The 17,959-nt window shown below is 43.4% G+C and overlaps 1 protein-coding gene across 3 annotated transcripts in view; it reads right to left on the reverse strand.

The window, feature by feature from the left end:
* The window catches only part of slc23a2 (solute carrier family 23 member 2), a 73,418-nt gene that overhangs the window by 8,882 nt on the left and 46,577 nt on the right, over window positions 1-17,959 (reverse strand). For all 3 annotated transcript variants that reach the window (XM_065011655.1, XM_065011654.1, XM_029638096.2), the window contains 10 exons: window positions 15,257-15,414; window positions 8,990-9,078; window positions 8,304-8,374; window positions 7,655-7,836; window positions 6,835-6,955; window positions 1,388-1,544; window positions 1,079-1,226; window positions 824-929; window positions 377-644; window positions 149-244 (listed from right to left, as the gene is read on the reverse strand). In XM_065011655.1, coding sequence (XP_064867727.1) covers window positions 149-244; window positions 377-644; window positions 824-929; window positions 1,079-1,226; window positions 1,388-1,544; window positions 6,835-6,955; window positions 7,655-7,836; window positions 8,304-8,374; window positions 8,990-9,078; window positions 15,257-15,414 — 1,396 coding nt within the window. The remainder of the gene's footprint in view (window positions 1-148; window positions 245-376; window positions 645-823; window positions 930-1,078; window positions 1,227-1,387; window positions 1,545-6,834; window positions 6,956-7,654; window positions 7,837-8,303; window positions 8,375-8,989; window positions 9,079-15,256; window positions 15,415-17,959) is intronic.

The following is a 17,959-nucleotide window of genomic DNA, read 5'->3' on the forward strand; positions in this document are numbered from 1 at the left end:
GGGGTGAGCGATTGGAGAAGGCAACAGTTTGTGATATGCTTGTCCTATTTCAAAATGCACTCAAAATGGTTGAGTACAGTAGTAGATTAATAGTAGTAGTGTGATAGACTAAACTAACAGTGATAGTGGGATAGTACAGTCCACTCACCAGGGATAGTGTTGTCCAGCACAAATGCCACTGACCCCCCTACGAACATGGCTGTGGTCAGGAGGACGTTCAACACCTGGTCAATCGACACTATACCTGAGAGACAGAAAAGAGGGATAGAGAGAGAACGAGAGAGGGTTCAGAGACCTACCCAGTCCTTTTAGATGTGTGAACACTGAAGGAGTAGGCCAATGAGCTTAATCTGTAGTCCACTTGTCCTCTACTCACCAGTGACCAGAGGGTTCTGTTTGAGGTAGCTGGGCAGCACCAGGCCAAAGAAAATGGAGAAGCCCAGAACAAAAAGGTTCCTGGAGGAGTTGAGGTCTACAAACTGCAGGTTGGACAGTCCCACAGCTGTAATCATCCCAAACAGGGTACAGAACAGTGCCCCCAGGACAGGGTCAGGCAGGGAGGCGAACAATGCGCTGAATTTACCCACCAGCCCTAGCAGTAGCATCATAGCAGCACCATATTGGATCACACGCCGGCTGCCCACCTGGAGGACCAATCAGAGAGCAGCAGGGAGTAAGAAAGCGAAGAAGCAGGAAGAATAAAATAGTCCCACTCTACAGAGCAAATTAAATCCAAGCAGACTACTAGCCAATTAAAACAAATATTTAATATTTGAATAGAACTTGTAGTAGGACTCTGTGTATTTAAGGGTGTGATGGTTACCTTAGTGATGCCTAGCACGCCTATATTAGGACTGGAGGAAGTAGAGCCGTTTCCTGTCCCCATCAGCCCATCCAACACGCAGGAGAGACCTTCCGTAAATATACCCCTACAAAGAGAGAAAAACAGAAAGAAAGCGGGAGAGAGTGAGTGAGAGACGGATGTCAATTCATGATTCAAACCATTGTGTCTGTGTGAGGTAAAAGCATCTTCTATGAGGTGCATTAGGCAAGGAGCTATGCAAGCAAGGTCAAGTACCTGTTGATGGCGTGAATGGGGGGTGGGGGGGCACAGGAGAGGCGGGCACAGGCATAGTAGTCTCCAATTGACTCAATGATGCTGGCGACCACGGCACTGAACATACCAATCACCCCCGCCGCTGTCACCGTAGGAACACCCCACTGAACTATGGGTAAAAAAAAAAAAAACAACATCGACACACTGATGTGGAACAAACAACTCCAAAACATTCTAGATTTGAGGAACCTACGAAGCGATTGGATGCTCTCATTCAGAATTTGGGCTTAGCTAGGGGTGGGTTGGACACCATAAGGAGTGGTAACTCACAAGGGTAGGGGATCTTGAACCAGGGTGCGGCTGCCAGTATCCCCTGGCGTGCGTCGGTGCGGGCGTAGTAACCGTACTTGTCTTTCTCCGGTGGGAAAACATTGGTTACGGTAAAGATAAAACAAATCAGCCATGAGGCCAGGATGGCCATGATGATCTGAGGAAGGCAGAAACACTAAGGGTCAAACATGACCCTCAAAACACACAGAGAATTACAGTATGTCCTGTTGAGTTACAGTGAAGAACACCACAATAAAACTGCAGAACTTCTATAGAATGCCCTTTAAACAGAGAGTGATGATTACTTTGTTTACATACTCATCTCATATGTATATACTGTACTCAATACCATCTACTGCATCTTGCCTATGCCGCTCTGTACCATCACTCATTCATATATCTTTATGTACATATTCTTTATCCCCTTACACTTGTGTCTATAAGGTAGTAGTTTTGGAATTGTTAGCTAGATTACTTGTTGGTTATTACTGCATTGTCGGAACTAGAAGCACAAGCATTTCGCTACACTCGCACTAACATCTGCAAACCATGTGTGTGACAAATAAAATTTGATTTGATTTGAATATGGGAGTTGTGAGGTCACCAGTTCAAACTGTAAAGAGCAGATTGATAAAGAGCGGAACTTTTAATCAGACAGGGAGAGAGAGTGATGAAGATAACTTTATTAGAGTGGAGTCACCAATACAAGCATCTGTCTACTGGAGCAGCAGATATATGAGCTATCATGACATCAAATGACCAGCAGGGGGCACAGAGCAAATCAAATAAAATGTATTAGTCACATGGACCACATAGAGCAGGTGTGTAGACCTTACAGGGAAATGCTTACTTACGAGCCCCGAACCAACAATGCAGTTAAAAATAAAAAAAACTGGATAAGAATAAGAAATAAAGTAACAAGTAATTCAAGAGCAGCAGTAAAATAACAATACGAGACTATATACAGGGGGGTGCCGGTATAGAGTCAATGTGCGGGGGCACCATTAAGTTGAGGTAATATTTAAATGTAGGTAGAGTTATTATAGTGACTATGCTATAGATGATAACACCAGAGAGTAGGAGCGGTGTAAAAGAGATAGAGGGGGGGTGCAAATAGTCTGGGTAGCCATTTGATTAGGTGTTCAGGAGTCTTACGGCTTGGGGGTAGAAACTGTTTAGAAGCCTCTTGGACCTCGACCTGGTGCTCCGGTACTGCTTGCCGTGCGGTCGCAGAGAGAACAGTATGACAAGGGTGGCTGGAGTCTTAACATTTGTTGGTCTTCCTCTGACACTGCCTGGTATAGAGGTCCTGGATGGCAGGAAGCTTGGCCCCAGTGATGCACTGGACCTACACACTACCCTCTGAAGTGCCTTGCGGTTGGAGACCGAGCAGTTGCAACCAGTGCTCTCGATGGCGCAGCTGTAGAACCATTTGAGGATCTGAGGACCCATGCCAAATCTTTTCAGCTGAAGACCCATGCCAAATCTTTTTCAGGTGTTGTCCTGCCCTCTTCATGACTGTGTTGGTGTGGTTGGACCATGACAGCTCCTTGATGTGGACACCGAGGAACTTGAAGCTCTCGATCTGCTCCACTATAGCCCCGTCAATGGGGATGGGGGCGTGCTTGGCCCTCCATTTCATGTAGTCCATGATCAGCTCCTTTGTCTTGCTCACATTGAGGGAGAGGTTGTTGTCCTGACACCACGCTGCCAGGTCTCTGAACTCCTCCCTATAGGCTGTCTCATTGTCGTCCAACTTAATGATGGTGTTGGAGTCTTGCGTGGCTGAACAGGGAGTTCAGTAGGGGACTATCATGCACCCCCGAAGGACCCGCGTGTTGAGGGTCAGCTTGGCGGATGTGTTATTTCCTACTTCCACCACCCGGGGGCGACTGTCAGGAAGTCCAGGATCCAGTTGCAGAGGGAGGTGTTCAGTCCCAGGGTCCTTAGCTTAGTGATGAGCTTGGAGGGCACTATGGTGTTGAACGCTGAGCTGTAGTCAATAAATAGCATTCTCACATAGGTGTTCCTTTTGTCCAGGTGGGAAAGGGTAGTGTGGAATGCAATAAAGATGGTGTCATCTGTGGATCTGTTGCAATAAAATGCAAATGAATTACTTAAAAATAATACGATGTGATTTTCTGGATTTTTGTTTTAGATGCAGTCTCTCACAGTTGAAGTGTACCTATGATAAAAATGACAGACCTCTACATGCTTTGTAAGTAGGAAAACCTGCAATATCGGCAGTGTATCAAATACTTGTTCTCCCACTGTAGGTGTGTCCAATGTTTTGACTGGTACTGTAAGTATTCTGACCCTTTGCTATGAGACTCGGATTTTTAGCTTGGGTGCATCCTGTATCCATCGATCATCCTTGAGATGTTTCTACAACTTGATTGGAGACCACCTGTGGTGAAATCAATTGATTGCACATGATTTGGAAAGGCAGTTGACAGTGCATGTCAGAGAAAAAAAACAACCCATGAGGTTGAAGGGATTTTCTATAGAGACGCGAGACAGGATTGTGTCGAGGCACAGATCTGAGGAAGGGTACGAAAAAATGTCTGCAGCATTGAAGGTCACCAAGAACACAGTGGCCTCCATCATTCTTAAATGGAAGAAGTTTGAAACCACTCAGACTCTTCCTAGAGCTGGCCTCCCGGCCAAACTGAGCAATCGGGGAAAAGGGCCTTGGTCAGGGAGGTGAGCAAGAACCCGATGATCACTCTGACAGAGCTCCAGAGTGCCTCGGTGGAGATGAGAGAACCTTCCAGAAGGACAACCATCTCTGCAGAATCCCACCAATCAGGCCTTTATGGTTGAGTGGCCAGACAGAAGCCATTCCTCAGTAAAAGGCACATACAGCCCTCTTGGAGTTTGCCAAAAGGCACCTAAAGACTCTCAGACCATGAGAAAGAAGATTATCTGGTCTGATGAAACCAAGATTAAACTATTTGGCCTGGTGCAGCATGGTGGTAGCAGCATCATGCTGTGGAGTTGTTTTTCAGCGGCATGGACTGCGAGACTAGTCAGGATAGAGGGAAAGATGCACAGAGCAAGCGATTTTTGATGAAAACCTGCTCCAAAGTGCTCAGGACCTCAGACTGGGGTTAAGATTCACCTTCCAACAGGACAAAAACCCTAAGCACACAATCAAGACAATGCAGGAGTGGCTTCGGGACAAGTCTCTGAACGTCCTTGAGTGGCCCAGCCAGAGCCCGGACTTGAACACAATCGAACATCTCTGGAGAGACCTGAAAATAGCTGTGCGGCGATGCTCCCCATCCAACCTGACATAGCTTGAGAGGACCTGTAGAGAAGAATGGGAGAAACTCCAAATATAGGTGTGCCAAGCTTGTAGTATCATATCATACCCAAGAAGAAATGAGGCTGTAATCATTGCCAAAGGTGCTTCAACAAAGTACTGAGTAAAGGGTCTGAATAATTATGTAAATGTGATAGTTCTGTGTTTTATTTTTAATACTTCTGTTAATTTATAGAAACCTGTTTTTGCTTCATCATTATGGGGTATTGTGTCTAGATTGATGAGGGGGATCAACAATTTAATTATTTTTTAGAATAAGGCTGTAACGTAGCAAAATGTGGAAAGAGTTAAGGGGTCTGAATACCTTCGGAATGCACTGTATTACAGACAGGGTCAGGGAGAGGTTGAAAATGTCAGTGAAGACAATTGCCAGCTGGTCAGCACATGCTCTGAGTAAGCATCCTGATAATCCATCTGGCCCTGAGGCCTCACGAATGTTAACCTTTTTAATGGGCTCACGCACATCGGCTACGGAGAGAGTTATCACACAGTCATCCAGAACAGCTGGTGCTCTTACACATTGTTCTGTTTTGCTTGCCTTGAAGTTAGCATAGAAATATTTAGCCTGTCTGGTAGGCTTGCATTGCTGGGCTGCCCACTCCTTGAAAGCGTCAACTCTAGTCTTTGGCTCAGTGCGGATGTTGCCTATAATCCATGGCTTCTGGTTGGGATATGCACGTACGTATGGTCACTGTGGGGACAACGTAATCGATGCACTTATTTATGAAGCTAGTGACTGATGTGGTAAACTCCTCAATAGCGAAAGTCCTGTAGCTTAGCATCCGCTTCATCAGACCACTTGCGTATTGAGTGAGTCACTGATTCCTCCTTTTTGCTTGTAAGCAGGAATCAAGAGGATAGAGTTATGGTCAGACATCAAATGTAGGGAGAGCTTTGTATTCGCCTCTGTGTGTGGAGTATAGCTGATCTAGAATTGTTTTCCCTCTAGTTGCACAGGTGACATGCTGGTAGAAATTAGGTAAAACTGATTTGAGTTTTCCTGCATTGAAATCCCCGGCCACTAGGAACGCCATCTCTGTATGAGCATTTTCTTGTTTGTTTATGGCCCTATACAGCTAGTTGAGTGCGGTCTTAGTGTCAGCATCGGTTTGTGGTGGTAAATAAACAACTACGAAAAATTTAGATGAAAACTTGTGTTAAATAGTTGTCTACAGTTTATCATGAGATATTCTAACAAGCGAGCAGAACCTTGAGCCTTCCTTAATATAAGACATTGCGCACCAGCTGTTGTTAACAAAGAGACACACCCCTCCCCCGGAGCTTACTGGACACTACCATTCTCTCCTGCCAATGCACAGAAAACCCAGCTAACCGTATATTATCCATGTACTTGTTCAGCCATGACTCCGAGAAGCATAGGATATTATTTTTCTTAATGTTTTGTTGATGTAATAGTCTCAAACTGAGCTCGTCCAGCTTATTCTCCAGTGATTGCACGTTTGCCAACAGAATGGAGGGTACAGGCGGTCTACAACACACAGGCCACGTCCGAATACCCGTACATGCATACTAAATAGTAGGCCGTTTGGGTATGCAAAAACAGAAAGTTACGAATGGTAAGGAACAAGCACGATTGCGCATTAGATGACACATTCTCAGTATGGATGAGTAGTATGTTGATATTTGTTGCTTACTACATACGTTTTTACCAAACAGTATGTTCTAAATAGTATGTAGTATGATTAGTACACAGAATGCAGTTTTAGTAAGTAGTAGGCTAAACAAATTTCACATATGGCCAGACAGACAGGCACACAGGAGATATATATACAGCTCAGAACAGGGAAAAACAAAGTCAAAAGGGCACCACAGAGGGCTGAATCATTTCAGATCTTATTAAGAGGAACGGGGGAGGAGGAGACAGGGGAGGGTGAATAAGATTTGAACAGCAGGACTTGACAGGTAATGGGAGGATGGAAAGAGGTATCTAAAAGACGGAGAGAGATGGAGGAGTGTGTGCCCATTTATCTTACCTCACATGGCACTGTGATGGACTGGATCAATAAGCACACTCCAGGAAAGGGGATGTGTATGCTCCTACCAGTGTATTTCTCTGTGCATGCACATCGCTCTCTCTCTCTGTGTGTGTCAGGGTACTCACAGGGAACATCTTGAAGAGCTGTAATCTATAAGAGGTCCAACCTTTCTTAGCCTTGTAGATGGGTAGAGGAAGCTGTACGTTCCTCGCATACTGAGAGAACAACAACACCAGGAATATAGTCCTAGAGAGAGGGAGAGAGAAGATGAGCAAGAAATACAGAAGTCAGGGGTCAAGGAAAAGCACTAAGCACACTTGCAAACATCCACTATCTGCTTTGATATGTAGAACAGTTTTGTCAAGAGAACCAATAACCCGTTGTTGAAGACTGCAAAAAAAAGACAGCCGAATCCAAAGGTGTAATTCTCAAAAAACACAATGAAATCAATTCATTGATAACTCAAAGAAGTTTACATAGCAAAGAAACACAGATGTTATGTTGTTTGAGATGAGTCGCAAGACAAATTTTCCCGAAAGAGACAAAATAAACAAATGAATAACAATGTAGCAGACAAAAACAATTACCAACAGTCCTTCTGAACCTAGGCCTAGAGGACTGTCTGGAGCACTAAGAGTTCCCACCTCCATTCCGCAGGAGCGACTGCGTCTGCCGGTAATTCATTCCGATTGGCTATTTAATGGGCTGCTATGATAATTGATTGGCTAAGGATGCCTCTGTGGGGCGGGAGTCAGTCTTATAGGATAACAAAAGATCGATAAGATAAGAAATCATTTTACTTTCTGTTTTCACCTAAATTTGCCATGCATCATAACAAGACAAAGACAACAGACACTATAGGAAAACATATAGAGGGCTGGGGAATGTATAGGGGACTATAAAGGTGTGAGTCAGCAGAGATTAGAGCCACAGTATACTACTCACAGCATGGCGATGCCCCAGTGTTTCCCTGCTCTCTCCCCTGCAGCCTGGAAGCCAGACAGGCCGATGAGGGCCACAGTCGGGGTGATAGTTAGGGGCCCGATGTATTTCAACAAGAGCCCAGGGAGCCCCAGGAAGCCAATACACACCTCTATCAGAGACGACACAATGATAGCCCCCTGGATCTGGAGGGCAAAGAGACAGACTTTGGTACAGCCTTGATAGTCTATCGACGTCCTCGTCTCTAATTCTATTCATTGTGACATCGTGATTGAGTTACCGCCTCACACACGCATCAAAACAGGGTTACCAAACCCGCTTACACAAGCCTTATAAAAGGTTAATGCGAGTTAAAGGCCTCTGTCACACTCTCACACACACGCACGCAAACACACAAGGCCAAAGGCTGAGTCACAGCAACAGGTTTAAACAAACATCATCATTTAGAACTCTATCTACTCTACGATTCAGTGTAGGCCCAGAGGGTATCACTGGGATGTGCTATCTAACATGGGCTTTGAACAATACTGACACAGAACACAGGAGTAGACCTCTCGCTGTACACTATGCAGTGTAAAGATTGGATACTATAAAATATCCCCCATGTCTCCTGCTCTCTCCCCTTTCGTCTCGCATTTAACTTCTCTCTCACCTCTCGTATCCGGGGATGCCAGATGTGTTCAGTGTTGAGCAGCTCAGTCTCGTTGAACATGGAAGGAACCACTGACAGAGGGACGGAGAAGGTAACAGAGAGAAAGATGGAGAGAGAAAAAAGAAAAGAAAACAGAAAGAACATATAAAAGAAAGCTTAAAACACATATTTATCATTCTGTTATCGTCTGCGTCCTGGAAAAATACGTGCATCTCAAAAAAAAAGTTAAAAGTCACGGTTTGATTTCTGATCTATCGCCACGGAGGATCACAAGTACTCTGGCTGACACCAGTTCTCAAATAGCCAGGCTAGTTCACAAGGCGTTTTGTATTACTTTTATTAGTTCTACTTCCAGAGTAATGAAACTTTCATGGAACATGGAGGGGCATGACTACTATCGATTTACATTTAATAAAATCAGAATCTACAAAAAGTGAGATACAAGGTTTTTCCAGGACACCGACGTTATAGATTAGCACACTGGCACCGAACCTGGAAACCTCATCTGATGCCAACCTGAAAACCTCATCTGATGCCAACTGAGGTGCCAGTCAGCACTACTGATGCCAGATCACGTGGACAGGAGAGTGAGGGTGAGACCAGGTCATAATGAAGGCACTCGTGGGGTGTGTGTGTGTGTGTGTGTGTGTGTGTGTGTGTGTATATATACGCGTGTTTGTGTTTACCTGTAGCGTTGCACTTCCACTTGTCTAGTGACAGGATTGCTCTGGCGGGAGCCAGGAAGGCAAAGGCACTTGCCTGGAACAGAGGAAGTCTGGAACAACAACCACACACCAATACACACACAAAGCATCTTATAAACAGATGATTATCTTATTAGCTAAGTGACAACACACACCCACACACACACCAGCAACTCACTCAATTAGAACACACACACATTCCTCTAATACACACACTAAGCATATTTGTTTAAGTGATAGATGTGCTTTAGAATGAAAATAATAAATATGTAGTTTCCTTGAATGCAGTTTATGGACAAGGAGTGACTGCAACCCACATGTAAAATGGCTGAAAACTGTAAAGTCAGTTACCATAGTGTGTGTGATAACAGCTGTCATATGATGGTTATGTGATGAATATGCCAGTGTTACGTAGCCCTTAAGTCATGTAACCAACAGTTCTCCTGTCTGTCCAATAGGTGTCACTAGTGAACACAGAAGCAGGGTCTACCCTGGCTAGGTAACAGCAACAGCATGGAAACTTACAGAGCTGTGGCGCTGGAATGGAGCAGGTGGTGGCTGATAATTAGCATTCATTTGAATGCTGGCCAGTCAGTGTGCAGGTGGACATCATTATTAACGCTAATCAACAACCAGATTGATGAGATTAATAAATGATGAATAAGCATGGAACTGATATCCATGGAAATGTACAAGGCAGGTGAAATTAGCTTATGTCAACAATGAATAAAAATAGGAGGACAACTAGTAACCAGTCATGACACAAAGACATTTGCCTGTTAAGTACCTTTAAAAGCTGCTCTGTATTTGAATGTTTGACATACATCAAATTAACTATCACTTTACTAACATTATTGTTATTACACTGAACAAAAATATAAAAACGCAACATGTAAAGTGTTGGTCCCATGTGTTCATGAGCTGAAATAAAAGACCCCAGAAATGTTCCATATGCACAAAAAGTTTCTTTTTTTTTCTCAAATTCTATGAACAAATTTGGTTACATCCCTGTTAGTAACCATTTGTCCTTTGCCAAGATAATCCATCCAGGTGTGGCATATCAAGACGCTGATTAAAACAGCATGATCATTACACAGGTGCACCGTGTGCTGGGGACAATAAAGGGCCACTTTAAAAATGTGAAGTTTTGTCACACAACACAATACCACAGATGTCAACATTTTTGTGCGAGCGCCCAACTGACGACTGCAGGAATGCCCACCAGAGCGGTTGCCAGAGAATTGAATGTTAATTTCTCTACCATAAGCTGCCTCCAACGTCGTTTTAGAGTATGGCGTCATGTGAGCCCCATTGTTGTGTCATTCATCTACTGCCATCGCCTCACGTTTAAGCATGATAACGCACAGCCCCATGATCTGCACACAATTCCTAGAAGCTGAAAATGTCCCAGTTCTTCCATTGCCTGCATACTCATAGACATGTTGACCACTGAGCATGTTTGGGAAGCTTTGTATCGACATGTACAACAGTGTGTTCCAGTTCTTGTCAATATCCAGCAACTTCACACAGCCATTGAAGAGGAGTGGGACAACATTCCTCAGGCCACAATCAATAGTCTGATAAATTCTATGCGAAGGAGATGTGTCATGCTGCATGAGGCAAATGGTGATCACACCCAGTACTGACTGATTTTCTGATTCACACCCCTACCTTTATTTTTTTAAAGGTATCTGTGACCAACAGATGATTATCTGTATTCTCAGTCATGTGAAATCCATAGATTAGGAACCAATTTATTTATTTCAATTGACTGATTTCCTTATATGAACTCAGTAAAATCTTTGAAATATTTGCATGTTCCGTTTATATTTTTGCTCAGTATATAGTAGATTAGACTGAAAGTAGGCCATTTGAGTGTCATCTTCACTGACGTGTGTGTGTGGGGGGAGTGAGACAGATGGAGAGAGAGAGAGAGAGAGAGAGAGAGAGAGAGAGAGAGAGAGAACAAGAGAGAAAGGGGGAGAGATCGTGACAAACACAGACACCAATTTACCCAGCAGCACTCATCTACTTCAGAGGGTCACATGTTGTCCCAAGGTGGGACCAGCTGTGCACACACTGACACGCAAACACACACACATCAGAGCTACACTCAGACAGAAACACTTTAGAAATACACTGGTAGGGGCACATGTCAGCACACACACAAACAAGTCACCTTTCCTAGAACAGTGTGTGTGCTCACTGATCTGACCTCACTGGACACTGTGACTCATCAAATACAGCCACTAGCACTCCTCACCACTCACTCTCCATTTCTCTTTGCCTCCCTTCCGCCCTGCCTTTGTCGCCTCTTATCCAGCTCTTCAGCCCTCAACCTCAGCCCCCCCCCCCCTCCTCCCCTCCACTCCCGCCCTCTCCATGTTGCAGAGGTGACACAGATAGCTGTGATTTGTGACACAGAAATGACAGTCATTAGTGAAAAGATGGACGTCATATTGACGTTTGATCAGTTGGCTACAGATTGTATTGTGAGAGATATACAATGAAGCAGAGAACAGCTCTCACTAACAACTTCTCAAATGCTTCTTTGAGTTCTCGCAGCCTGTGATAATGTTCATTACATGGCACAGAAGTTTTTTTTTTTTAACTGATCGGGGCATTAGAGGTCTGCGCGGGACAGATTTATTTATACCGCTCCCGCAGCTTTCATACCGCACCCGCCGACTCCCGCTACAACAAGAATTGGTCGCGAAACCAAACGCAGTACCGCAATTTTAGGCACATAGGCAATATCAAAATGGGCAAATATAACCTAAGAAATACATAAATTAACACTGAATCTCACGTGAACCATTATATTAGACTATCGGTATTACCCAGATATATCAGCCAATATGCTAGACGTAGTTTTAATATAGCAGAGTTGGAGAGACTTGCATATTCTCTTGAGCTATGTTTTATAGGAGTGGGATGATGTTCAGACGGAGACAATACAGGTGATCAATATTTATGTATAGGTATTTATCAATATTATTGTCAATGTAGTAAACTATAGCCTAATCATATAGTTATTACAGGTATATACAGGTATTTAGTACATTTCCTTGGAAAGATAATTGCCCAGTGCTTCTCCACCTATGCATAGGCTATATAGCCCACTCTATGAATATAATAATAACAATTAAATAAATGGCATTTAAGAGACACTTTTATCCAAAGCAACTTATAGGCTATACATGGTCACTCCAACGTCTGCTGTGGCCATACAGCATTTACTGTGAGGCGGACTCTGCAGAAGTCAGAGCAAACATACTTTTTTCGCTTCGCTGATCTGTGGTGAAGGAAGTTCATTTTTATTTTTTTTATTAGCCCTTTTTCTCCCCAATTGGTAGTTACAGTCTTGTCCCATCGCTGCAACTGCCGTACGGACTCGGGAGAGGGGAAGGTCGAGAGCCAAGCCGCACTGCTTCTTGACACAATGCCCGCTTAACCCGGAAGCCAGTCGCACCAACGAGTCGGAGGAAACACCTGGCGACCGTGTCAGCGTGCATTGCGCCCGGCCCGCCACAGGAGTCGCTAGTGTGCGAGAGGACAAGAATATCCATGCCAGCCAAACCCTCCATAACCCGGACGACGCTGGGACAATTATGCACTGCCTCATGAGTCTCCCGGTCGCGACCGGCTGCGACAGACTCAAACCAGAATTTCTATTGGCACAGCTAGAGCCCTGCACATTGTTACATGTAGAAAAACATGTTGATTGCTGGCGCTGAATATGTCTATATCGGTCTGCTAATACAGGATTAGTAAAGGCCCAGGGCATTACTTTTGTGAAAAAATGTAAACAAAATATATGAGTGTTTACCAGCATTTGTAACTTGAGTCTGATAATTATCTGTACAAAACAGTTACTCTGATAATACTTGTGGAACATAAAAATACTTGCTTGATATGTTTTCCAGTTTCTTGAAATACTTTGCAAACACAACTTTATTTCTATGTTGTTACAGTTTTTGTTTTAGGTTGGACTTTAGCACATGTAGCTCGTTAGTGCATAGGGCACACCGATTGGTGTCACCTCCTTAGTCAGTATGTGTTACACCTGTGCTGGTTGCCATCTCGTTAGTGGGAAGGTCTTTCACCTTTGCTTACCCACGTGCTTACCCACGTATTTAAGAGTGGCTGGCCAAGTTCTCCAGTTGTCTTGGTAGATGGTTAACACTTTTAGTTGGTGCTCCCTACTCGGATTTCTAGACAGGCAACTTAACTAGAAGCAGCAAATGTGCTTTTATTACAATAGGTAGGCTAACACGTATGAAGCAGAAAAGCAACTTTTTCCAAACAATCTGCGGGACAACAAAAAATATTTATCCCTAAGTTATCTGTCGGAAATTACATCCCTCTATGGTGCACAATTGCTATGTATAGGTTAATCCTCTGTGTATGCTAGTGCTGTGTATGCTTCTCTGTGTGATCAGTCCTAACTGCAGGACTAAAGACAGGAGAGTCAGGTCCATAACTATTGATACCCTTGATAAAGATGAGCAAAAAAGACTAAAATAAATGCTGTGCTATATTGCATGCTCAAAATGTAAATTATATTTTACCATAGGTATGCAGTAGTTTCCTGCATATTCTTTTTTTCAACGCCAAACCCACCACTGGTGTGCATGGCCTTATAGCTATGTTTTAATGTTATCTGACCGTAGAACCAGTTCCAATCCAAGTGCCAATGGCGTTTATCAAACTCCAGGCGGTGCTATGGTCAGATGACATGAAAATAGAGCTCTTTGGCCCACATTTATGGTTCTTCGGTTGAAGGGTTCAGTTGGACACAGCTTAAATTACATCAACCCATTTTTCACAGCAGTCCTATGTGGCTGAACGCCTGGTTTCTCCTTGAGCTGAGAGGAGTGTGTGAGAGCCAGGCAGACAGAGGTCTGCCATACCACTGGTCTGTGAGTGTATGTCCAGTTCTTTTCAGGGCTGTAGCCTGACTATTAGACACTGTAGCCGCTGAAACAGTAAAATACTGCTTAATGCTCTCGTTTCACACAGGAATCACTCAAGGCCATGAGACTAGCGGAGTACCTTCTGTGTGTCCAGTGTCTGTGTGCAGTGATTTCCTGTCAGTGCTGCTGTGTCTTGGCCATGAGACTGAGACGTGCAAACACAATTACAAACATATTACCATGACGTGACATGGCATCTAGCAACACATTCACGTGTGGTAGCGATAATAACCATGGCAACAATGATGAAACCTGGCTGTGGTATTTCTAAAGGATATCATATTTCTAGAGTGAGCGAGAGAGTGGGCAAGGGGAGGGAGAGACAGAGAGGAGAGAACAGAAGGGCATCTCAGGTCACACTGACTCACGGAGTCAAATTTGAACCTCTAACCACAGTGAGGAGAGGAAGAACTGAAAAAGAAAGAGGGAACGAAAAGGAGAGAAAAAGAAAAGGATAGAGTGTTTCCTGTAGAGGGAGAGGTGGAAGAGAGAGAGAAAAAAATAAAATAGAGTGCTTGTTTGTCCATTCAGTCAATGCTCCTCACCATGTAGCCCTAAACATTCCCTAACGCTAACCACATTGTGTAGAATGTAAAGCTAAGGATATCTTCTCCCACAGTTTGGTTTACTGTTGACACCAAACATTCATGACATACTCAGGCTGACAACCCAAATGGCTCCCTATATCATAGTGCACTACGTTTGACCAGAGCCGTCAGAATATGGTGCCAGTTTGGAGGAACCCCCCGGACACACATTTTTACACCCGCAATAACACCTGCTAAATGTGTATGTGATCAATAAGATTTGATTTGATGCGCATGCACACACACACACACACACACACACACACACGATAGAGGGATAAAGAGGAATGAAGGAGGAACAGAGGAAGAGAAAGGATGGAGGAGTGACTTTTCACAGTCTATTATGCCAACATGGTACTTAGAGAGAGAGGAGGGAGAGCGAGGACAGAGGAGAGAGTAGGGGGTGAGAGGCAGAGGGTATAAGGAGAGAGAGGAGGGAGAGCGAGGACAGAGGAGAGAGTAGGGGGTGAGAGGCAGAGGGTATAAGGAGAGAGAGGAGATGGAGAGAGGGATGTAAAACATTTTACAAGCAGTAAAGGGGAAAGTGCAGGAGAGAAGATCAATAGCAGAGTACTCTAGAGTATTATGGACATAGGCCTGTAGCCACAACACTGGCCTACAGTTTCCCTTGGTGCCTGCATATGCCCTAAACCCATCACTGTGTGTGTGTGTGTGTGTGTGTGTACCTGCAGCCCAGTGTCGTCTGTAGCAGGGTGGTGATTCCCACACAGAAGAAGATAGTTCCTATGAGCTGACTGGTAGCCCACTGGTCAAACCCTACACACATGGCTTCAGCTAGCAGGAATGGCACCGCAATGGTACCACTGAAACATGTCAGGTAGTGCTAGAGTGAGAGAAGAGAGGGTTAAATTGTGAAAGTGTGTGTGTGTGCGTGCGACAGTGAAGCAGAGCATCAACTTTCATAAGAGTATGTTTCATAAGCATCAGTGTGAAGGGGAGGGGCTTAGTTACATCAGAAGTGGGGAGACTATGTTACATCACATGGGTTATAGAAGGTGAAATAGGAGGACACTTGAATAAGCAGTGAGATGGCATTTTTTGATCTGGGCATGGCTGCATCTGAACATTGTCTGAAGTGGCTTCCACTTTTTGTCTCCTCTTGTTCATCTGCACTGGTAACAAAGGACAGGTTAAAGTAATAGGGAGGATCCCGATCAGGCATTACCTTTCACCTCTCCCAAGTATTTCACATCAGTGCAGATAAAGGAGAGGAGACAAGGAGAGGAAGCCATGTTATTCAGTTGCAGCCTAGGTAATAGAATATCTCTGAAGACACAAGGCAGTTGTCATTATTTGCATATTACATAGAGAGTCAACATGGCATTATTTGCATATTACACATATAATCAGACAGTCAACTGCATAAAAACCAGTGGCGACAAGCAATAGGCTAACTAAATTCATGGTTCTCAGTGTCTTTGTGGTCCAGTGTGTACAGCTACTGACCAAGGAAATGTATTCAAAATAGCTTGTCATCAACTCTTAAATCCATTGACTCTCAAATTCGTCCGTCAAACCCAGTTCAATCTCGACCACAGCTCTTCATATTTTTGTTATTGGGTTCTTATCCAGATGCGAGGTAAATTGCACTTTAATTACCTTCAGCGTTTGCAATATTATACATTTCTGGAGTAAGATAAGTATTTCTAAAATATAATTCTGCTGCTGAAATTGAGTTGAGGACAAGTGCAAAAGAAATATCTAGGTAGCTAACTAGCTAGTTTTGGCTAACCCAGAATTTGACAGAAAAATATGAATCTCCTGTTTTAAGCTCCTCATACGATCACTGTTTCCCAACTAGTCACTTTATCATTGGCAAAAATAGTGAATAGAGTAATCAGATGTGTGTGGCAATAGCTAACTAGCTATCACATTAGGTTGAAACTAGATACGCTGTCTAAGCTAGCTAACTGTAGTGTCAACCATGTAACTAGCTAAAGTTAGCTAGATCAACGGTTCAGTCTACTGCAGCATCCTCCCATGCATTGCTCTCTCTCTCTCTGTCTAAATGTCATTCAGTTTTTGTGACAGGGCCTATAAGCACCTCTGTCATACAGTCAGTGTATCATCTCAGTAAGCTTTTTGTGCCAGACTTTTTTTGTCTTTTTATTTACAGCTTGTAGCGGCACAACCGAGGGTGAGGAGAATGGGCCAGCCAAGAAAAGAAGAGATACAGCTAATCAAAAATGGACTTTTCGAAGCAGGTTAGGAGAATTAACGTAGCAGGTTAGAGTAGATTAAGGTTAGGAAAAGGGTTAGGATTAGCTAAAATCTATAATTTTTTTTTACATCAATTTAAGTCCATGGTGAAATGTGTCTGATTTGCATACTAGTAACATGATTGATAGTGACATTTCGGTACTGATTGCTTGACTGTTGTAACACTAACCTGTTCATTCGGAGTGAAAAATTAAACATCACACTTGCTGTAAATATTTTTAGTATGGATTTACCATCACATACACTTGAAATGATATTGTGAAATATATGTTCATTAATGGTTTTGAAATGGTAAAATAATTCCAATGTCTCGAGTACCATATAGCTTTATGAAATTGTGCACATTGAAAGATATTATGTCAACATTGAATGACCACAATTGAAACTGTACAGCCTACGGACATTGTTTAATGTCAGTTTTCATTGGAGAGTATCTGTGCTGGGGGACATCTGCAAGATGGTGCTGTCAGGCTTTAATAATAAATAAATTGCACTAAGTTGTTATCCTTTTGTTTTGCTTTCACAGTTTACCAACAGGTGTAAAAAATTACCAAACAAAATTTGTAACTAGTACTTAAGTAGTTTTCTGACCGGATACTATTTTTACTCTTACTTCAGTAGTTTCTTAAGGCTGAAATGAACGGTACTTTTACTTAAGTACTCTACCCACCTCTGCAAATTATACATAGCCTAACTATAAAACATGGGCGAGCATCCACACTGGAGGAAAGTTCATCGTTCTACAGTACTGTAGGCCTACATCTGTCAATCATCAATTTAGCCAGGGAAACACAAACAGTAGATTATCTGTTTTCAAACCTTTCTTTATGTGACTATGAATAAGCTAACGGGTAGCCTATAGGAATATAACAAAATAACAAGGGGCTTATTGCAACCATCGGTGGCACTAAATTATTGCCAACTGAGGTCTCGTTAAACCATCAATATGCGCTAAATTCACCCACACAGCTGATCTCAATTGCAAGCATTATTGGTCACCTCTACCGCTTCCAAATAGATGATGTCAGGATTACCTTAGTCAGAGATCTGTAGATAATGATGAGATGCTCATGTCTTTGCCCAATGGGGGTCGTCCCAAAGTCAGGCAACAAGCTTAGATCTGCAGATTAAGCCCATAGAAACGCATT

Source organism: Oncorhynchus nerka, linkage group LG27 (assembly GCF_034236695.1).
Source record: "Oncorhynchus nerka isolate Pitt River linkage group LG27, Oner_Uvic_2.0, whole genome shotgun sequence".
Lineage (NCBI taxonomy): Eukaryota > Metazoa > Chordata > Actinopteri > Salmoniformes > Salmonidae > Oncorhynchus > Oncorhynchus nerka.